Below are 24,725 nucleotides of genomic sequence, written 5' to 3'. Positions count from 1 at the left end.
ACACCTGCATAGATGAATATTAAATAAAATATGGTACATGATGATATTGCACTTAAGTATAAAATCCTTTTAAAAAGGATGATGACTCCATTGTTTTATACACATGGTGGTTTGTCCAACTTGTATATGTCTTTAATTCTTTAATCTTGTTGAAAATATGCTATATAAACACTCTATATAAAGTTTCTCAATTTGTTCAACATTTTCTAATGAAGAACTATCAATTTCTCTCTAAAAAATCCATCAAAACCTCCACCGAACTAATTGATAAAATGAAGTAATTTAATGTACAAATCAACCATACTCTTCATTCTTTCGACATAGTAAATATGTATCCAAGCATACCTACAACTAAACTCTCCTCCACCGGGCGAGTTGGCCGTGCGCGTAGAGGCGTGCGGCTGTGAGCTTGCATCCGGGAGATAGTAGGTTCGAATCCCACTATCGGCAGCCCTGAAGATGGTTTTCCGTGGTTTCCCATTTTCACACCAGGCAAATGCTGGGGCTGTACCTTAATTAAGGCCACGGCCGCTTCCTTCCAACTCCTAGTCATTTCCTATCCCATCATCGCCATAAGACCTATCTGTGTCGGTGCGACGTAAAGCCCCTAGCAAAAAAAAAAAAAAAAAACTCTCCTCCATTATTGAAAATTACTTAAACAAACAGAGCTCTCTCAGCAAATTAGAAATACAAGATTTCATTTCTCTTCTGAAACTGGTCATTAATAATAATTTCTTTATGTTTGATAAAACCATCTATCAACAAATTGGACTGGCCATGGGATCACCGGCATTGGGAATTCTAGCGGACATTTACTTAGACTTTCTGGAATATACAGAAATAAATAACAACACTTTTCCAAACATCCTTGTTTGGGCCAGGTACGTTTACGACACATTTGTTATAAAGAGTGAAGAAATCAAGAATGCGACCTCTACCCTGCAGGAACTAAACAACACCGACCCCCACGTCAAATTTATGCTTGAGTCCGAAAATAATAAAGTAATTAATTTCCTAGATTTAACTATTTTCAGAAACCCTGTTGCTCTATCGTATCGAATCTTCAGAAAACAGACACAAATTGCCAATACCATTCATCAAGATTCCATACACCCCCAAACACACAAACGTGCAGCATATAATAGTATGGTTCATCGTGCATTCACGATACTTATGACTAAGAAAGACCTCAATACTGAATGCAACACTATAAGGGCAATTGCCAAATTCAACGATTACAACAGATCATTTTCAGAACAAATAATCAATAAATTCAGACACTGGCTTAAGACTACTCTCACAAAAGAAAAACCTAAAACTACAATTTCATCTACTTTTACATTCAATAACAATGTCCATCAAATCACCAATCTCTTTCAAAAACATAACGTAAAAATTTTCTTCAGGACTTCAGAAATGATACACAATTCAGCATCTGTCAATATCTCTAACAGATTTTCTAAATCCGGAATCTATAGATTCAAGTGTAATAATTGCAGCGCCTCTTATGTGGGACAAACAGGACGCAGCTTCACAACCAGATATTCAGAGCACGTCAATGCAGTAAGATATAATAAGTTTTCTGCTACAGGCCAACACATTCACAACTCTAATCATAAGTTCACTAACACTGAACATGACTTTGAGATACTTCAAATAGCAAACAAAGGGCCTATCATGAACATTATCGAAAATTGTTTTATTCATTGCGATCAATATTTCAATCCTCACTATAATTTCAATGAAATTTCTAAGAGATCTAATATTTTTGATCACTTAATTAAATGGTTAGAAAATACTAGACCGCCAGAAAACAACTCTATCTTTCAAACCATACCTAATATATATCCTCATAATTTACCCCCACTACCACATCCTTCTGTTACACCCTAGCTCCCTGACAGTTACTCCGCCTCCAACCCTCCCCTCCCCTCTCTTCTCCTCCCATTCGCCACGGCCCTTAACCTAATGATCGCATCCGTCAGTCCAGCTCCGTCCGCCGATCAAACAGGCTGCTCAAGGTGAGTTCGTTTCTAGTCGTTTCTCATCATTTCTAGACATTTCTTTTTATTCTCTCCTTCCTATCTTTTGCCTAATTTGGCTTTTAATTTCTTCTCCAGGTTCCAAAACCCCATATGGTAGTGAGAATTAATTCTTTGTATCTAACCAAGTCCATCACATGCACGTTTATATTTTTTCGGAACCAAACCACAGGTCAAACAAAGTGTCAACTTCACATGCAATTAAAACTCTGCAGCGTATTTTCAACAGGATTAAAGAACTAAAGACATTTACAAGCTGGACAAATCATCATGTGTATAAAACAACAGAGTCATCATCATTTTTAAAAAAAATTTATACTAAAGTGCAATATCATCATGTACCATATTTTATTTAATATTCATCTATGCAGGTGTTACAGTGTGTTTTAAAGTTGTTTGTGTTTGCCTGATGTGACTCGTTGGCTGATGATGGCACGAGTTAAGTGCCAAAACTAGTACCTCATGTGAATGACATGTGATCAGTTCACATCAGTAAATGTCTTTGTATTGAATAGGAGGATCCCTAATAATTTCAATTATTGTAATCCCACTTCAATAAAGATCATGAAATTTCTAAATATCAATGCTTTGTAGTATATTATTAGAAATTAGCATGCTTATTCTATTATTGTAAAATATTTGGGTAGTATAGTAGAAGTATCTGTAGAAACCCTCTTACCAGAATTCTGTTGTAATTAAGATAGACTTAAGGGTAGTTTAATTCATGCAATCTGGTGTATTCATTTCGGTATTCAGTAATTAACGGCAGTTTTTATCCTGTTAGGGTGTTGTAGGATAAAAATATAGTACAACTAAGTAGTACTGTAGCGTAGCAGTATATTAATTTTTTTCCTACTGGCTTTACGTCGCACTGACACAGATAGGTCTTATGGCGACGATAGGTATATTAATTACCTTATTGTCGTGTGATCCTTGCGTACTACCCTAGACAATATTTCTTTCCTTTCCTTTCATTTTTTTTTTTGCACAGAATAAGTAATTTTATTTTTCCTTTTATTTTCATTTTTCCATAAAGAATGGCTAAAGAGGGCAAGTATAGGAACTGGGAGCGTGGCCACGCATTAAGGAGTATGACGGAAAAGTTGGAGAGTTCGACGAAGATAATTAGGATTCTCTCAGAAGACAAGGCAGGCCTTCCTCAAACACTGTACAGGAAACAGTAGGTATAAAAGAGAGATGGGAAGGAAAGGGGGGAAGTGTAAAAGACAGGTAGTCAAATGTTCTAAAGGGAAGAAGATTGCAGGCTAAGGGCTCTATTCAGGAACAGAATTCAGGACAGGTGCCTGTCAGAAATTGGTATGAGTCACTCCAGGTAGAACAAGTGAGGGAAAATGAGGAACAGGGAACTGTTACTGAGAAGTGTGGAATTAGGAGGAAGGGAAAAGGTAGGAAAGTGAAATGTGGAGCAGAAGATAGGAAAAGGCAGGGAGAAAAGAGAAAAGGAAGTAGCTTCTGCACCTGTCAAGAAAGATAGGGCTGACCAGGAGGGGAGGGGATCAAATGAGGTGGGTAGGGTTGAGGCTCTGGTCATGGGGAATTCCATTGTTAGACATGTGGGGAAAGTGTGTGGAGGAAAGGGAACCAGGTAAGAGTGTTATTCAGGAATTAGGTTGAAGCAGATGTTGAGGAAAGGAGAAGAGGAGGAGGGAAAGGAGAAGGTGGTAGTGTTTCACATTGGTACCAACAATGTAAGGCAAGCAGGTATAAGTACCAACATAGCTGGGGATGCGTGGGAACTGGTAAATGCAACATGGGTCAAGTTTAAGGAAGTGGGGACTGTTATCAGTGGAATACTGTGTAGGAGGGATACTGACCAGAAGGTAACTGGGGACTTAAATGAGACTATGGAGTGGGTATGTGGGAAACTGGGTGTGATATTTCTAGATCCTAATGGGTGTGTAGGCGATAGGGATCTGCGCTCTGACGGCCTTCACTTAGACTGCAACGGTACATATAAGTTAGGCGAGGAATGACATAAAAATGTTAGTGCTGAACTGTAGAAGTGCTGTAAAGAAAGGAATAGAATTAAGTAATTCAATAGATATATACTTACCAGAGATTGTAATAGGAGTTGAATCATGGCTGAGAAATGATATAATGGATGCAGAAATGTTCTCGCGGAACTGGAGTGTGTTGCAAGAGACTATGCTTATTTTATCCGTATTGAAAGTCTGTTAAAAGGAGAACAATAAATCTTTGATTTCCACCTATTCAATACATTAAAAGCAAATATAAAATTAGGATCTCATCCTTATTTTATTGCTCAATTGTAAAAATGAAAATGAAAATGACAGGCCAGTCAGTTTGACATGCACTGCATGTAAGCTTAAGGAAAGCATTCTTTCTGATTACAAGGATTTCTGATTACTGCAAAATTATTAACTGGTTCGATAGAAGGGTTTAGGAAAGGTTATTCCACCGAAGCTAAACTTGTAGGATTCCAGCTTAATTGTATAAAATAAGGATGAGATCCTAATTTTAAAATTGCTTTTAATGTACTGAATAGGTGGAAATCAAAGTTTTATTGTTCTCCTTTTAAATGGAGTGTGTATCGTAGAGATAGGATAGGAATGGTAGGAGGGGGAGATTCATTCTGGTGAAAGATGAATTTGCAAGCTACGAAAAATTTAAAGACGAACATGAAATTCTAGGTGTAAGGCTCATTTCTAAAGATAATAGGCAACCTGATGTCTGTGGAATGTACAGACCTGGAGAAGGTAGCGCTGACGCTGATTCAGAATTATTTGATAGGCTGCTATGTGGGAAACGACATGGAGAGGAATGTGATTGTACCGGGAGATCTCAATTTACCAAATGTCAATTGGGAAGGTAATGCGAATGACAGGCATCGTGATGATGATGATGATGATGATGATGCTTGTTGTTTTAAGGGGCCTACATCTAGGTCATCGGTCCCTAATGATACGAAATGAGATGAAATGAAACGACAAATTAAAAACCCAAAATTCTCCACTGACCACAGTTCGAAAACGTGAGGACGAAGAATGAATGGATAGATGAATATGAATTTAAAACGATCAGATGATGATGATGATGATGATGATGATGCTTGTTGTTTAAAGGGGCCTAACATCAAGGTCATCGGCCCCTAATGGTACAAAATTAAATAACAAAGTAAAAGTTCAAAATCATCCACTGACCAAAAAATAAAAAATGTCATGAAGAATGAATGGATGGACATGAACCCAAAACAATCAGTGGATCCGACTCAAAAAAAATCTATCATAAGTAATAGTATTACTGATCAAGGGACCACTTCTAAAGCACAATCCTGAATCGAGGATGCTTGATGTCTAAAGGGGTCCAAAATCCAGGTCAAAGGCCCCTCAGAAAGATACTTATCGCTAGTAAAGTAGAACCATGGTATGTGTCATGTTGGGGTACTAATCAAAAGGAGCGAAGACTCACGGTGTTCCACACATGATGGTACTACTCTCACAAGTATTGTATGTCGTATAGGTAACGCTAACCTATGGTGTTTCTCACACAATGGCACCAATCATAGCCAACGCAAACCGATGGGGTTCCTCACCTAGGTGTACTAATCACGGGCGCGGGTATTCCCGTGGTGTTCCTCACATAGTGAATACTAATCACAAGCAACGCAGAGCCACGGTGCCACTCATATAATGGTACTAATCACAGGCAATGCCCAGACCCGTGGTGTTGCTCACGTGGGTACGACTCACGGGTACTGGAAACCCACAGTCCACACCCACTGCTGCTACTAAGCACAAACCTATTTTGTACTTAATATACTGTAGTGGTACTACTCGCAAGTAAAGGCGACCCATTGTGTTCCCCGCGTGATAGTACTAATCAAAAGTAGTTTCATGGTTCCCAGACAATCATCCCTTGGTTGCCCCTTTTAGTCACCTCTCACGACAGGCAGGGGATACCGTGGGTGTATTTTCCTTCTGCGTCCCCCACCCACAGTGGGTACGACAGGAATCATGACCAACAAATGGCAAATAAGTTAATATGGGAAGGACAGCTGATTCAGAAAGTGATGGAACAAACAAGAGGAAAGAATATCCTGGACGTGGTGCTGGTAAGACCAGATGAGCTCTATAGAGAAACCAAAGTAATAGATGATATTATTGATCATAAAGCTGTTTTTGTCATAGTTAAAAATAAATTTGATGGAAAGGAAGGTCATGAAAGTAGCACTATTTGGCAGTACCATATGGTTGACAAAGAAGGCATGAGAGAGTTTTTAAACAGTAACTATCATCGGTGGAAAACAGTAAATAAAAATGTAAACAGACTCTGGGATGGGTTTAAAGCAATTGTTGAGGAATGTGAAAACAGGTTTGTACCTTCAATCAATCAATCAATACTGATCTGCATTTAGGGCAGTCGCCCAGGTGGCAGATTCCCTATCTGTTGCTTTCCTAGCATTTTTCCGAAATGATTTCAAAGAAATTGGAAATTTATTGAACATCTCCCTTGGTAAGTTATTCCAATCCCTAACTCCCCTTCCTATAAATGAATATTTGCCCCAGTTTGTCCTCTTGAATTCCAACTTTATCTTCATATTGTGATCTTTCCTACTTTTATAGACGCCATTCAAACCTATTCGTCTACTGATGTCATTCCACGCCATCTCTCCGCTGACAGCTCGGAACATACCACTTAGTCGAGCAGCTCTTCTTCTTTCTCTCAATTCTTCCCAACCCAAACATTGCAACATTTTTGTAACGCTACTCTTTTGTCGGAAATCACCCAGAACAAATCGAGCTGCTTTTCTTTGGATTTTTTCCAGTTCTTGAATCAGGTAATCCTGGTGAGGGTCCCATACACTGGAACCATACTCTAGTTGGGGTCTTACCAGAGACTTATATGCACTCTCCTTTACATCCTTACTACAACCCCTAAACACCCTCATAACCATGTGCAGAGATCGGTACCCTTTATTTACAATCCCATTTATGTGATTACCCCAGTGAAGATCTTTCCTTATATTAACACCTAGATACTTACAATGATCCCCAAAAGGAACTTTCACCCCATCAACGCAGTAATTAAAACTGAGAGGACTTTTCCTATTTGTAAAACTCACAACCTGACTTTTAGCCCCGTTTATCAACATACCATTGCCTGCTGTCCATCTCACAATATTTTCGAGGTCACGTTGCAGTTGCTCACAATCTTGTAACTTATTTATCACTCTATAGAGAATAACATCATCCGCAAAAAGCCTTACCTCCGATTCCACTCCTTTACTCATATCATTTATATATATAAGAAAACATAAAGGTCCGATAACACTGCCCTGAGGAACTCCCCTCTCAACTATTACAGGGTCAGACAAAGCTTCACCTACTCTAACTCTCTGAGATCTATTTTCTAGAAATATAGCAACCCATTCAGTCACTCTTTTGTCTAGTCCAATTGCACTCATTTTTGCCAGTAGTCTCCCATGATCCACCCTATCAAATGCTTTAGACATGTCAATCGCGATACAGTCCATTTGACCTCCAGAATCCAAGATATCTGCTATATCTTGCTGGAATCCTACAAGTTGAGCTTCAGTGGAATAACCTTTCCTAAAACCGAATTGCCTTCTATCGAACCAGTTATTAATTTCACAAACATGTCTAATATAATCAGAAAGAATGCCTTCCCAAAGCTTACATACAATGCATGTCAAACTTACTGGCCTGTAATTTTCAGCTTTATGTCTATCACCCTTTCCTTTATACACTATAGCAACTCTCCATTCATCTGGTATAGCTCCTTCGGCCAAACAATAATCAAATAAGTACTTCAGATATGGTACTATATCCCAACCCATTGTCTTTAGTATATCCCCAGAAATCTGATCAATTCCAGCCGCTTTTCTAGTTTTCAACTTTTGTATCTTATTGTAAATGTCATTGTTATCATACGTAAATTTTATTACTTCTTTGGCCTTAGTCTCTTCCTCTATCTCGACATTATCCTTGTAACCAACAATCTTTACATACTGCTGACTGAATACTTCTGCCTTTTGAAGATCCTCACTTACACACTCCCCTTGTTCATTAATTATTCCTGGAATGTCCTTCTTGGAACCTGTTTCTGCCTTAAAATACCTGTACATACCCTTCCATTTTTCACTAAAATTTGTATGACTGCCAATTATGCTTGCCATCATGTTATCCTTAGCTGCCTTCTTTGCTAGATTCAATTTTCTAGTAAGTTCCTTCAATTTCTCCTTACTTCCACAGCCATTTCTAACTCTATTTCTTTCCAGTCTGCACCTCCTTCTTAGTCTCTTTATTTCTCTATTATAATAAGGTGGGTCTTTACCATTCCTTACCACCCTTAAAGGTACAAACCTGTTTTCGCATTCCTCAACAATTTCTTTAAACCCATCCCAGAGTCTGTTTACATTTTTATTTACCGTTTTCCACCGATCATAGTTACTTTTTAGAAACTGCCTCATACCTGCTTTATCAGCCATATGGTACTGCCTAACAGTCCTACTTTTAAGACCTTCCTTTCTATCACATTTATTTTTAACTACCACAAAAACAGCTTCATGATCACTAATACCATCTATTACTTCAGTTTCCCTATAGAGCTCATCTGGTTTTATCAGCACCACATCCAAAATATTTTTCCCTCTGGTTGGTTCCATCACTACCTTTAAAGGTAGTAAGGAACAGTAAAGACCCACCTTATTATAATAAAGAAATAAAGAGACTAAGAAGGACGTACAGACTGGAAAAAAATAGAGTTAGAAATGGCTGCGGAAGTAAGGAGAAATTGAAGGAACTTACTAAGAAATTGAATCTAGCAAAGAAGTCACCTTAGGATAACATGATGGCAAGCATAACTGGCAGTCATACAAATTTTAGTGAAAAAAAAGGAAGGGTATGTATAGGTAGTTTAAGGCAGAAGTAGGTTCCGAAAAGGACATTCCAGGAATCATTGATGAACAAGGGGAATGTGTATGCGAGGATCTTCTGGAAGCAGAAGTATTCAGTCGGAAGTATGTAAAGATTCTTGGTTACAAGGTCAATGTCCAGACAGGGGAGGTGACTAATACTAAGGAAGTATTAAAATTTACCTATGACAACAATGACATCTACAATAAGATATAAGCTGAAAATTAGAAAAACTGCTGGAATTGATACAATTTTAGGGGATATACTAAAAACAATGGGTTGGGATATAGCACCATATCTGAAGTACTTATTTGATTACAGTTTGCAAGAAGGAGCTATACCAAATGAATGGAGAGTTGCTATAGTAGCCCCTGTGTATAAAGGAAACGGTGATAGACATAAAGCTGAAAATGACAGGCCAGTCAGTTTGACATGCATTGCATGTAAGCTTTGGGAAAGCATTCTTTCTGATTACAAGGATTTCTGATTACTGCAAAATTAATAACTGGTTTGATAGAAGGCAGTTTGGGTTTAGGAAAGGTTATTAAACTGAAGCTAAACTTGTAGGATTCCAGCAAGACAGAGCAGATATCCTGGATTCAGGAGGTCAAATGAACTGTATCGCGATTGAGCTGTATAAGACATTCAATAGGGTAATGCATGGGAGACTACTGGCAAAAAATGAGTGCAATTAGACTAGACAAAAGAGTGACTGAATGGGTGGCTATATTTCTAGAAAACAGATCTGGGAGAATCAGAGTAGGCAAAGCTTTATCTGACTATGTAATAATTAAGAGCGGGAATTCCTTAAGGCATTATTATTGGAACCTTATGTTTTCTTATACATATAAATGATATGAGTAAAGAAGTGGAATCAGAGATAAGTCTCTTTGTGGATTATATTATTCTGCATAGAATAATAAATAAGTTATAAGATTGTGAGTAACTGCAAAATGACAATCAATCAATCAATCAATCAATCAATCAATCAATCAATCAATCAATCAATCAATCAATCAATCAATCAATCAATCAATCAATCAATCAATCAATCAATCAATCAATCCTCATCTGCATTTAGGGCAGTTGTCCAGGTGGCAGATTCCCTATCTGTTGTTTTCCTAGCCTTTTCTTAAATGATTTCAAAGATATTGGAAATTTATTAAACATCTCCCTTGGTAAGCTATTCCAATCCCTAACTCCCCTTCCTATGAATGAATATTTGCCCCAATTTGTCCTCTTGAATTCCAACTTTATCTTCATATTGTGATCTTTCCTACTCTTAAAGACGCCACTCAAACTTATTCGTCTACTGATGTCATTCCACGCCATCTCTCCGCTGGCAACTCAGAACATACCACTTATGATATAGATGTTGGAAAATTTGTAATTCTTCACATTGTAAAAAAAAAAAAAAAAAAATTAAAACCAACATTGTTATTTTGAAAGTTATTTTTAGTTTAAGTCTCGTCAAGAATTTTAAAATCAATTTCATCTTATTATATGTTATTTCAAGTGCTTATTTTTATTCCGAGATTAAGACTATGGCTGATGATGCCTTCATACTAGGCGAAACATGTACCATTTTTAGTTTTAGGTAATAAATCAATGTAAATCACCCAAGAATATGACTTATTGTATTGATTAGGTGGTCAATTTAATAAATAACTCACTAATATTATTCTAATTAAGTGGTATGTTCCGAGCTGTCAGTGGAGAGATGGCGTGGAATGACATTAGTAGATGAATAAGTTTGAGTGGTGTTTATAAAAGTAGGGAAGATCACAATATGAAGATAAAGTTGGAATTCAAGAGGACAAACTGGGGCAAATATTCATTTATAGGAAGGGGAGTTAGGGATTGGAATAACTTATCAAGGGAGATGTTCAATAAATTTCCAATTTCTTTGAAATCATTTAGGTAAAGGCTAAGAAAACAACAGATAGGGAATCTGCCACCTGGGCGACTGCCCTAAATACAGATCAGTATTGATTGATTGATTGATTGATACAAACAGATACCTGAACTAAAAACTTCATACATCATAATCATAACTTCTGCTTTGGATAACACTCAGAAGAGTTTGTCATTAAATCTTACAATGATAATTATAAAATTAATGTCGTAATGGTCCACCTTTTCGATACTATATTATGCAATATTTTTAAATTACATTACTAAACTAGGGACTAGTTTCGGTCTTGACTGGCCATCTTCAGCTTAATGTAATACATCTATTAACTAAACAAATGCACAAACACACAATTGACATAAAAACAAATGTACAAACACACAGTTGACATTAAAATCTGGGATGAACTGCTGTATGTGTAAAATTTTAAAAAATAATTAGGCTCTAAATTCTTAGCACATGGAGTATGCTCATCATCCAGACTCTTTCTTGCATTAATATTCATAGAATTATTAGTTCCATCACTGCTAATCATTACAATTTCTTCTGGTATAGGTTAGAGTATTGTTGTTACTTTCATAGATCTGTCTCTGTCTTATCCTTGGCTTTGACAATGTGAAAGTGACCGAGGTATGAGCGATACTAGTAATGCCAATCCTTATGCAGCCAGTCCCTGCTATGAATGGTGTGAAAATGTTGCTCATATGGTCGGTAGTAGGTGTATGCATTTCAGTGGGCTTGGCAAACTGATATGTAATAGCAACTCTGGCTCGGTGAGGAAAGCAACGGGAAACTACCTCACTCCTCATTTCCCTAGTACGCCTCTTCAGTGATGCCTAGGCCATCTATGACAGCTGATGGCTTTGAAGTTATTCAGGTATACTGTACAGTACATATTTTTGTGAGTGCTCCAAGGTAATGTTTAACTCCTATCATGAACATGAGAAATGTGGTGTGCGTGAACTCTCCGAAGTGATTAAGAGTGGCAAAACCACAAACAGTGGAAACTGTGGAAAAACAAGTGCAGCTAATTAAAGAATGGCATTATACTGACAATAAAATGCTGATCAAACAGCTTCAAAGTTGTACTGGAGCCCTTATTGATAAGACAATACTGGAAAGGATCAGTAAAATAATTTAGTCGGAATGTTCTTGTGTCTTTTTCAGGTATATTCTAATTTTATTTATCCTGAGTTAGTGTCAACAGACTGTAAAACTTCACAGTTACAGATTAACTAAATAAAATCTGAATAAAGGGCTTTCACTACAAAGGAGAGGAAAAAAAAAAACACGTGACTCTCTTGTCAGAAATCACCCAGAACAAATCATGCTAATTTCCTTTGGATCTTTTCTAGTTCACAAATCATTTAATCCTGGTGAAAGTCACCCATACACTGGAACCATACTCTAATTACAGTCTTCCCAGTGACTTATGTGCCCTCTACTTCACACCCTTACTAAAACCTGTGTACTTGACAACCATCCAGCATGCCAAGGAAGTGATTGAGTCACTCCTGTAGCCTATGTCATCAAAACAACTTTGCACATACTCAGTGCAGATGGAGCACTAAGTAATATTCAACTGTACTCTAATGTAATAATTTTTGTTATATATGCTCGATTTTCCCTTCTGTTTCCATGTTGGACAGTTTCCATTTAATCAGGGTTAATTTACATGGATTTTAACAGAATTTCTTCGGGGAGAAAAAAAAAAAACAACACACACACACAAAAAATTGATAAAGGCAGGTTTGCATACAATTCAGCTTCCTCTATAAGCAGGTTCAAATGTACTATGAGCCACTTATTTGCTAACCACATACTAAGCAAAAAATTTATTACAATGTTGTCAACATAAAGAAATAAACTTTCTCTACAAATTCTTAGAAACCATGGCCCTCTGCATTAGCTGTTTAAGAAATGGAGCCATTTCAATAGAATCCAGTGAAAAAATTGAATAATCTTTGCCTATAACTTGGTAAATATCATCAATTTGTTTCAAAAATGAGGTTTCTTAACATATTATACACCAACAGTATCATGAAAACTTAAATAAACCACAAATGTCCAAGTTTTCTATGTTAAGGATTCCGACTCCCCTTACGGAATCTAGTATATGACAAAGCTGAATAACTCACGTACGAGATGACTCTTTTCTAGGAAGCCACGACCACAAATATTGCATGAATGTGGACGCACGCCAGCATGTGTCCGAGCATGAGAACCTAACTGTGATTTCTTCGGAGTCGAATATTTACACTGTGGATATGAACATCGATAAACATCACCTGCAATGACAAAAATGTGTGGTTTACAAACAAATTCCTTTGAATAATAAATATATCTACAAGATAATGAACAGCATCATTTTCTATGTACAGACCACTAAAAAAACCGGCAGAGATTTTCAGTAGCACTACATCTTAATTTTGTCAATGACATAAAACAGTTCATCGTAAAATTTCATCGGATGGGACTTCCTAAACCATGCTTGATGTCTCTTAGTCACACACTCAGTCAACAAGAATGTAAAATATGTCAATGCATTTTCATATTCAAAGACATTTAAGGGTACAGGAGCAATGCTTTGTAATTTCTACACAATTATTCATCAAAAGGTGGTATTCTATGACATACTAGGTGATACAAACAATACTCAACAGCTACACAGCACAATCACCAGCTACGCATAGTAAGGCTGCAAACTGCAGGCTAGTAAAATGTCTTGCAAAAGATAAAGGCTGTTATGTTGAAAAAGTGTTCTACATGCCAGCACCACCACGCTGACCTGCTTAGACCATACTATTGTATGGCATCAAGGACTAATCATAGAAATAGCTTTTACCGATCGAGGTAGCCATTCGGTTAGGGGCACGCAGCTGTGAGCTTGCATTCGGGAGATAGTGGGTTCGAATCCCACTATCGGCAGCCCTGAAGTGGTTTCCCATTTTAACACCTTCACTGAGGCCATGGCTGCTTACTTTCCATTCCTAGCCCTTTCCTATCACATCGTCATCATAAGACCTATCGGTGTCGGTGTGACAGAATAAAGCTAATTGTAAAAATAAAAAAAAACTTGGCTGTCAACTGGCAGGATGATGATGATTGCTGTTTTAAGGGGTCATCAGCCTTGCAGGATTAATGACACCAAAAGTTTTATAAATACCTCAATACTCAACCATTTTTTAAAGCAATTCCTGTAACAGCTGAAACTGCTTAAAACATTTCTTAAGAAAGAATATATAACTGATTTGTACAGTTTAATTTTTGTTTTGTTTTTGTTTTTGTTTTCAAAATGCTGTGTGATAACTAGTATTTTTATACTTCTGTACTTCTGAAGCTTCCATAATTTAAAGGGTCTGAAATTAAGGAAGATATCCTGAGCTAGATAAGTAGTTAAAGATATAATTGGTTTATCCCATGACTGTGCCAACAGCACAACAGCATTCTATACGCACGTAAGAAATTTCATGGGATTGGGCTAATGGGAACAAAAAAGTGGGGTCCAACTATTCAATACAATACAATACAATACAATGCTATAAGATGAATGATAACGTTTTATTATTAATGGGACCGGTTTTAATGCTGGTGTGCATCATCTTCAGCCACAAAATTAGATAAACATACAATGACAACTTAAGGTTGCAAAAGCAATGCATAAAAGTGTACACTAATCTTATAAATGATAGGAGGAATGACATGGTTAAAAACATGAGCCGTGAACATTAACTTGTAACATTAACCTAAAAGTCCTCTTTTCTAAAACTATAGCACCAATTATTATCTTAAAGTTTTGTGTAAATGTCCTCTTAACAAGAGTTCACTGAATCTTAAAAACTTTGAATAATATGTGACTTGATTAACAATGAGCTGAGGACAATAACTTATATCACTATCTTAAAAGTCTAACACCATATTTCTTTTTCATGAGAATATTTGTATGAAAGTCTTCTTGATGAACATTCACAAAGTCTTGAAATAAATGTTGCAAATGTTAAGAACTTCAATCAAAAACATTTTGTTTTACTATTGATTGAAATCTGCCTGCTATCATTTCTTGATGGATACAGTACTTTTGCATCCATCTCTTGGCACAGGCCAGAGCAAAGTGTAGCTTCCACTGAAGTCCCAGTCTCATCCATGGCTGTGACAATATGGAAGCTGCTGGGGTATGGGTGGTGCTAATTAATGACATTCAGAGCACAACCAGTGTGTGTGAGTGTCATGAAAGGTGCTGCTCATAGGGTTAGTTGTGCTACAATAGCATTGTCTGGCCCAGTGAGGAAAGCAATGGCAAACTACCTCACTCCTCATCTACCCTAGTACGCCTCATTTTGGTACTGCCATTGGTTTTTGTGGTTTCGCTATAACTGCATAGCCTTTGGTGATGCTATATGAGGATCCAACCAGCCTCTGGGCTGATGACTTAACAGACAGACAGACATTGATTGAAAAACATCAGACATTAAAAAAGCTTAACCAGTCTTAAGACGTAACAAATTATAAATCTCAAGAGAACATGAAGGAACTTCAAACTCCGTTTTTACATGGTAAAACGCATGTCTTCTCTAACTTCAGAAATTGTGACTGGAGTCTGTCTACTGAGTATTCTACAGCAAGTTTTTGCATGAAAATGAGGCGGACGCCATGATTTCCCCAGGGTGCTAAACGATGTTCTCGGTTCAAAATAGGACCTGAAGCAGATAAAAAAAAAAAAAGAGGGGGATATTTAGAAAAACTCTTGAAAAAAGATAAGGTCCTGTCCTAAAAATTAACGTGAATATGAGACTCACCTCTGGCGGCGTGTATGACGTATGTAATCAGGTGTTAGAGAAGACACTGAGAGTCGTACGACACCGTGACCAATGTACCTGTGTTGGAGGGGAAGGGGGAGAAGTTTGATCAGGGGAGGTATTGAAGGGAAGTAGCAGGATAGGTGGGGATGGGGCAAAGGAGAAGGAGGGGCTTTGAGTTAAAGGCAAGGAAGGAAGGAGGGAAGAGAAAGGGGAATTATGTAGGGCGATGTGGTGAGAGGGCGTGGCGTGAAAATGCTTTCTGTATGCTTTGAAAGACTGATTTGCTATTGAAACTTTTCTGAGTCTGAGAAACGCTGTCAAAAAATCAAACAATACTTTTGGTTTCTCAGAAATATCGTTGAGATTTAAACTAGAATTGAAATATTGATGCAGGTGAATGAAACAACTCTTAGTGATGTCAAGCAAAGTATCCTTATTGAGAACCTGTAGAACTGTGAGATCCTGATCAATGTTAGTAAAATTATGCTGAAAATCTTTCATATGCTGCCCCATTGCTGAAAACTTATTGTATCTGACGGCATTAACATGTTCTGTGTATCTGATCTTAAAATTCCTTCCTGTTTGTCCCAGATAAGAACTGCTGCAGTCGTGACAGCATAATCTGTACACTCCGGAACTATGAAAAACATTTATTGAAGTGGAGTTATGCAGGATATCAATGCTTCTATTATTAGTTCTATAAGCTATGGTGTTATGCTTTTTGAAGACGTTGGTGATATTGTGTATTTTATTTGTAAAAGTGAAAGTCGAAAAAGTATTAGCTTGGGGTTTACTTCTCAGAAGGGTGGTACTAGGGTGGTACTTAAACTTGTTAATAATTCTCTCAATGAAGACATTCTTGAAACCATTGTTTCTAGCTATCACACAAATTAAATTGAGTTCTTTATTTAAATTCTTTTTGACAAAGGAACTCTATAAAGGCTCTGTCAACCAGACTATTGTAAGTAGCATTTTTATGAGCCTGAGGATGGGAAGAATCATTCCTCATGGTGATAATAGTCTGAGTAGGCTTTCTATAGATATTATATGAAAAAGAAGATAGTGATCGAGTAATTGTTAAGTCCAAAAAATTTAAACGATTATTATTCTCGGATTCTAAATTAAATTTTATATCTTGATCTAAACTGTTGAGATTATCAAGAGTAGATTGTGCATTTGTGGACCGTTCATCGAGAATTATGAAAATGTCGTCCAAATATCTGTCCCAGAAATGAATACTGCTGAACATTAAATTGCTGACTATAGGATTATTTTCCAAAAAATCTAAATACATTTCTGCCAAAATCACTGAGGCCCATTGCCAGACCATTCTGCTTATAAATGATATTATCAAGTGTAAAGTAATTATTGTTAATCAGCAAGCTAAGAAGACTCATACAATTGAGAACTTCTAGCTTGCTGAGTTGACTATTAGCAAGAAAATTCTTCTTGATGATGGGAAAAAGTGAATTAGTATTTATACTGGGAAACATATTAACTATATCTATATCGAAAGAGTGCATGGTGTGAAAGGGACGAAGAACAAAATTATCCAATCTATTAATTAATTTCGTGGTGTTCTTAAGAGAGTTATTTGGAAAAAATTTGTAATTTCAGCAAGAAACGTTTGAATGAACTGTGCTAGCTTGTAAAGAGGAATGGGTCTATAATTTATAATAGGTCAAATAGGGACACCGGCCTTGTGAATTTTGGGAAGTGATCACACTGTCGGGAAACTCCGGTTCATGATTAATTACTTTTGTTTTTCTTGTTCTGTAAAAGGGAAGGAAGAATCTTTTAAGATTTGTTTTAGCTGTCACTGAATGAATTGTGTAGGGTTTTTCTTTATAATTGAAAAAGTATCATTATTTAAAAAGTATTTGGTTTTCTGTATGTAATCTGTTTTATTCATAACAACGACTGTGTTGCCCTTATCAGCTTTTGTTATGATAAGGTTATTAACAGATACTTTCTTTTTGAGGTCCTGAATTTTCTTCCTTACTTTAAAAGGTTCTCTAATATTACTATTATCAGGGGCTAATGCATGTTTTTTCAGAAAGAAAGGTTTTATTCAGTTTTTTTTTAAATTTTTAAAATTTTTTTTTTTATATATCAAGTCTGATTTCCTCTTGGAGGTCATGTGGCATTCTACCAATAGCCATTTCTGACTCAATAACAAGCTTAGTAACTGTGTTGGCAGGATTTAGACCTGGACAACATCACAGTTATCATAAATTAAGATGACTACATCCAAAAAACAATTGATTTCATAGAAAGAAACAACATAAAGGAAATAAAGAAGGACCCCACCAGGAATTTAAATACAAAAACAAAAGAAAACCTGAAGGACACAATTCATGATAAACAAAAAAGACAAACAAAAAATTAGTCCCGATGAACCAAAGATGCCCAACTTTAAAGTCTCTCCCAAAAATCCACAAAGAGAATTACCCTGTTCGACCCATAATTAATTGTCGAAACAGCCCCACATTTCAACTATCTAAATTTTTACATAAACACCTACAGAAACACATCAAATTAGAAAACAGCAATTCAATATTGAATTCTTTGGAAGCCATTTCCAAAATACAATCAACAGAAATAAACGAGGAAACTATAATGGTATCATATGATGTGACCAACATGTATTCCAACATTCCTATTAAAGAGACTATAGACTTAATAGAAGAAAACTTACAGAACCAAGACAGACTAAGTCACATAGAAATTAATGAAACAATAAATTTATTAAGTCTAATACTAGAAAAAAATTACTTCACTTTCAATGGGAAGTACTACCAGCAAAACACAGGTTTACCAATGGGGGGGTCCACTATCAGGTTTCTTAGCCAATATTTATTTAAATAACCTTGAGAAAACCATCTTGGACATATATCAGAAAGAAATAAAATTATGGGTCTGTTATGTTGACGACACAGTAATATTTTTAAATGGAGACCTCATTACTCCCGAAACACTTCTGGGTTGTTTAAATTTGCTTGACAGCAACATCAAATTCACTATGGAGAAAGAAAATGATAAAAACTTAAATTTCTTGGACCTCATATTAACAGGATAGATTTCAATATTTTTAGGAAACCCACACAGTCCATCACCACCATCAACAAAACCTCCAACCACCCAGGAACTCACAAACAAGCAGCTTACAACAGGTATATTAATAGATTATTAAAACTTACCCTGAGCAATGAAAACAAATTGAAAGAAATTAGAATAATAAAACAAATTGCTAAAGCAAATGGCTACAAATCAGAAATGACAGACAATATTATATGTAAGAAAGAAAATAAGAAAAAAAAAAAAAAAATCATGAGAAAAGAAAGAAAATCTCTGAACGTAGTCAATTTGTAATATTTACATATTTTGGAAATCAAGTTTTCAAAATCACTAATATATTTAAGAAATTTCAACTCAAAACAGCATTTAGAACCAGAAATAAAATATCAGAACTTATATATAAGGCCCATAGTATCAATAAAAAAGATATATATACTAATTCGGGAGTATATAGGCTCACTTGTGACGAATGTAAAATGTTTTATATAGGAAGAAATGGGCAAAACCGAAATCAAAGATATCAAGAACATTTCAAGGTTATAAAGTATGACAGATATTCAGCTTTTGCAGAACATATTTATAACAATAACCACAGCTTTTTAGGGATCGAAAAGGACATTAAATTAATTTTTGAGGGTAATTAAGGTGTAGTAAAGCTAATGCAGTGAGCTCGCAGTTGCGATCAGCAGTATTCTGTAAGAAGGAAGTCAGCTCCCAGACGAAACTATCTTTACATCGGTCTGTTTTCAGACCAACTTTGCTTTACGGGAGCGAAAGCTGGGTGGACTCAGGATATCTTATTCATAAGTTAGAAGTAACAGACATGAAAGTACAAGAATGATTGCTGGTACAAACAGGTGGGAACAATGGCAGGAGGGTACTTGGAATGAGGAGATAAAGGCTAATTTAGGAATGAACTCGATGGATGAAGCTGTACGCATAAATCGGCTTCGGTGGAGGGGTCATGTGAGGCAAATGGAGGAGGATAGGTTACCTAGGAGAATAAAGGACTCTGCTATGGAGGGTAAGAGAAGTAGAGGGAGACCAAGATGACAATGGTTAGACTCGGTTTCTAACGATTTAAAGATAAGAGGTATAGAACTAAATGAGGCCACAACACTAGTTGCAAATCGAGGATTGTGGCGTCGTTTAGTAAGTTCTCAGAGGCTTGCAGACTGAACGCTGAAAGGCATAACAGTCTATAATGATAATGTATGTATTATGGATTTGAATTAAATACCCGTGACAACATTGAGATATTTTTGGTGCAGACAAGGAATCCAGATAAAATTTTAAATGAAACAGTCGCAAGCAACATTTTGTTTACAATCTTGAGTTGACGTAACATCATGTGCTTGCAGCATGTTTCCGTACTTAAAGCTGAACATTTGTTAGTACTTGACCAACAGCCTGAGCACGAGTAGTCCCTTCCTATGGTATGATCATACCTTTTACAGCATTATTGTAAGTTTATATGTATTATTTACATTCTTTTACACTTGTTTTTTTCTTTTTCTTACTTTACAGCTGATGTCAACAGGGCTATATTTAAATTTTTTAAACTCATTTCAACTAATTTTGACAACAACACACTCATGTGGAATTAAATTTAAATTCTAACACTGATGATGGACCTTAGTGTTCGAAAACCGGTTATGTTTTAAAAAAGAGTGTGCTGATACGACTGTATATGATTAATAATAATAATAAAATTATCTAGTCAGGACAGAGTTCAGGAGAGGTATCAGTGAGGTATTGATGTGAGTCATTGCTGGTAGAACAGCATAGGGAAGATGGAGAGCAGGGAAGTGTTACAGAGGAGGATATACGAATGACCAAAGAGGAAACGTTGTTTATCTTTTTATAATTTGCTTTTGAGGTACTGATGTGAGTCATTGCTGGTAGAACAGCATAGCGAAGATGGAGAACAGGGAAGTGTTTACAGAGGAGGATATACGAATGACCAAAAAGAGGAAACTTTTTTTTTATAATTTGCTTTATGTCGCTCCAACACAGGTAGGTCTTACGGCAATGATGGGATAGGAAAGGTCTAGGAGCGGGAAGGAAGCGGCCGTGGTGTGAAAATGGAAAACCATGGAAGACCATCACCAGGGCTGCCAACAGTGGGGTTCGAACCCCACTACCTCTCGAATGCAAGCTCACAACTGTGCAAACCTAATCGCATGGCCAACTTGCTCAGTGAAGCAAAATGTAGCGTAGAGGATAGGAAGAGGTAGGTGAAGCAGGGTCATGAGAGAGAGAAAGAGGAGAAAGTAGGTTTTGCAGCTGTCATGAAAGATGAGAGGGATCTGGAGGGGAGGGGTCTAATGAGGTGGGTGGGGATGAGGCTTCAGTGATGGGAGATTCCATTGTTAAACATGGGGGGAAAGTGTGTGGACGAAAGGTAACCACAGTGTATGTAATCTGAAAATTAGGTTAAGGCAGATGTTGAAGAAAGTAGAAGGGAAGGAGGAGAGAAAGGAAAAGGTGGTAGCTTTCCACGTTGGTACCAACAACATCGGCAAACAGGAATAAGTACAAAGTGGCGGCAGCAGTGGTGGTTTTAAGAAGAACTACAAGTTAACAACCATCGCAGAAGGGATACTGACTGAAGGGTGATCATGAATTTAAATGAGACTATGGAGTGAGTGCATTGGAAACTGGGTGGGAGATTTGTACATCCTAATAGGTGTGTAGGAGATAAGGGACCTACACTCAGATAGCCTTCACTTAAACCACAGGGGTAACATATAAATTCGGAAGTTTGTTTAGAAGTGTTAGAGGGAGGTAAATTCGGGCAAACAGGGTGGGAAATAGAGTGATGAGAGTATAGGGAACTAAAAGTCAAATAACAATGAAAGAAAGTTGGAGTTAAACTGTAAAACTAGACAAATGAAAAGGAACAGAATTAAGTAATTGAACAGTTTTATTTATACAGTACTTAGCAGAAATTGTTATAGCAGTTGAATCATGGCTAAGAAGTGATGTTATGTATGTGGAAATTTTCACTCGGAACTGGAGTGTTTATCATACAGACAGGATAGGTTTGATAGGAGGGTGAGTATTAATACTGGTCCAAGAAGAATTTCTAAACTTTAAAAAGTTAAGGATGAGAAACATGAAATTTTAGGTGTAATGCTCATCTCTATAGGACGATATTTTTGGGGTGAACAGACGTGGACAGGGCGACACTGACACTGATGCAAAATTATTTGATCATATAATCAATTATATGGGGAATGACACAGAAAGGCACGTGATTAAAGAAGGAGACATCAATTTAGTAAATGTTAACTTGGAAGACAATACGATTGACACAAATTATAACCAATGAATGGTAAGCAATATAATCTGGGAAGAACAGCTGAATCAGAAAGTGAAGGAACCAAACACAGGGAAGAATATTCTGGATGTGGTGCTCGTAAAACCAGATGAGCTCTATAGAGAAACCGAATTAATAGATGGTATTAGTGATCACGCTGTTTTTGTGGTAGTTAAAAATAAATGTGAAAGAAAGGAAGATATTAAAATTAGGACTATTAGGCAGCACCATATGGCTGATAAAACAGGCATGAGGGCGTTTTTAAAAAGTAACTATGATCGGTGGAAAATGGTAAATAAAAATACACTGACTGACAGAGCAAATGCAACACCAAGAAGGAGTGGTCAGAACTTTATGCTAATTGCAGGGTAGACTGACGTCACTGAGGTATGCTCATGATGTGAAATGCGCTGCTGTGCTGCGCACGTAGCGAACGATAAATGGGACACGGCGTTGGCGAATGGCCCACTTCGTACCGTAATTTCTCAGCCAACAGTCATTGTAGAACGTGTTGTCGTGTGCCACAGGACACGTGTATAGCTAAGAATGCCAGGCCGCCGTCAACGGAGGCATTTCCAGCAGACAGACGACTTTACGAGGGGTATGGTGATCGGGCTGAGAAGGGCAGGTTGGTCGCTTCGTCAAATCGCAGCTGATACCCATAGGGATGTGTCCACGGTGCAGCGCCTGTGGCGAAGATGGTTGGCGCAAGGACATGTGGCACGTGCGAGGGGTCCAGGCGCAGCCCGAGTGACGTCAGCACGCGAGGATCGGCGCATCCGCCGCCAAGCGGTGGCAGCCCCGCACGCCACGTCAACCGCCATTCTTCAGCATGTGCAAGACACCCTGGCTGTTCCAATATCGACCAGAACAATTTCCCGTCGATTGGTTGAAGGAGGCCTGCACTCCCGGCGTCCGCTCAGAAGACTACCATTGACTCCACAGCATAGACGTGCACGCCTGGCATGGTGCCGGGCTAGAGCGACTTGGATGAGGGAATGGCGGAACGTCGTGTTCTCCGATGAGTCACGCTTCTGTTCTGTCAGTGATAGTCACCGCAGACGAGTGTGGCGTCGGCGTGGAGAAAGGTCAAATCCGGCAGTAACTGTGGAGCGCCCTACCACTAGACAACGCGGCATCATGGTTTGGGGCGCTATTGCGTATGATTCCACGTCACCTCTAGTGCGTATTCAAGGCACGTTAAATGCCCACCGCTACGTGCAGCATGTGCTGCGGCCGGTGGCACTCCCGTACCTTCAGGGGCTGCCCAATGCTCTGTTTCAGCAGGATAATGCCCGCCCACACACTGCTCGCATCTCCCAACAGGCTCTACGAGGTGTACAGATGCTTCCGTGGCCAGCGTACTCTCCGGATCTCTCACCAATCGAACACGTGTGGGATCTCATTGGACGCCGTTTGCAAACTCTGCCCCAGCCTCGTACGGACGACCAACTGTGGCAAATGGTTGACAGAGAATGGAGAACCATCCCTCAGGACACCATCCACACTCTTATTGACTCTGTACCTCGACGTGTTTCTGCGTGCATCGCCGCTCGCGGTGGTCCTACATCCTACTGAGTCGATGCCGTGCGCATTGTGTAACCTGCATATCGGTTTGAAATAAACATCAATTATTCGTCCGTGCCGTCTCTGTTTTTTCCCCAACTTTCATCCCTTTCGAACCACTCCTCCTTGGTGTTGCATTGTCACTGTCAGTCAGTGTATAAACAGACTCTGGAATGGGTTTAAAGCAATTTTTGAGGAATGTGAAAATAGGTTTGTACCATTAAGGCTGATTCTCCACGAGCAGATAAAACGCCGCTGTTCGCCCGCCTGACGGCTCAAACTTTTAGCCTATTCTACATGAGCGGTTGAACTGACGCCTGTAAACAGCACCAAAAACGCCAGCGACACGCGCAGCCATTCTCCACCAGCGATAAACCTGCCATACTATAATGATGGACGATGTCGTACAAATAGGTTTTGTTGTCGGAGCTGTTCAACTACAATTATTAGCAATATTGAAAAAGAAACCTGGTAAGAAAAGACGTTGGTGGACTCACTCTGCGTTATCAAATCGGCTCACCACTGGACAATTTCATTTAACGTTTTGTGAACACATGAGCTATCCGGAAATGTTTTTTCAATATTATAGAATGTCATTTGCTTCATTCGATGAGCTGTTTGAACTTATTAAGGTGCATATTACTAAACGAGTGAAATGCTACTTTAGGGGAAGGCCTGAAAATTAATTCTCAAATATTTATATTATTAGTGTTCTTATCGATAAATATTACATAACTCAAGTTATATAGAATTAAATTTCCTATGATTTATATCTCATGCATGTTTACCGTATCGGCTATGATAACAGAGACATTCATGAATTTGTATTTTTGTTGCTAAGTCCATATCAACGCCGCACCACAGGAGAAAATGTGTTAACAGAATATAATGAAAATCGGTACATAGAGTCAGGGAATAAGAAACTACAGCCTGGATGAAATTGCAGTTTAGGGAAAGGCTCCTAAAATTTATTTTTAAATACCTACAATAAGTTATTGGTCCTATCGAAAAGTACTGCATAACAAAAGTTAGAGAGAATACAATTTCCGATCATTTATGTTTTATTGCCAACGGCCGTAGCCATGTTGA

The 24,725-nt window shown here is 37.8% G+C and overlaps 1 protein-coding gene across 1 annotated transcript in view; it reads right to left on the bottom strand.

Annotated features, from left to right (window-relative positions):
- The window catches only part of LOC136863480 (zinc finger protein 879), a 218,936-nt gene that overhangs the window by 47,433 nt on the left and 146,778 nt on the right, over positions 1–24,725 (bottom strand). Inside the window, exon 9 of the mRNA XM_068225955.1 lies at positions 13,014–13,159. Within this exon, the coding sequence (XP_068082056.1) occupies positions 13,014–13,159 (146 nt within the window). The remainder of the gene's footprint in view (positions 1–13,013; positions 13,160–24,725) is intronic.

The sequence above is a fragment of the Anabrus simplex genome, chromosome 2, assembly GCF_040414725.1.
Source record: "Anabrus simplex isolate iqAnaSimp1 chromosome 2, ASM4041472v1, whole genome shotgun sequence".
NCBI lineage: Eukaryota > Metazoa > Arthropoda > Insecta > Orthoptera > Tettigoniidae > Anabrus > Anabrus simplex.
This window is presented reverse-complemented; position numbering and strand designations above follow the sequence as displayed.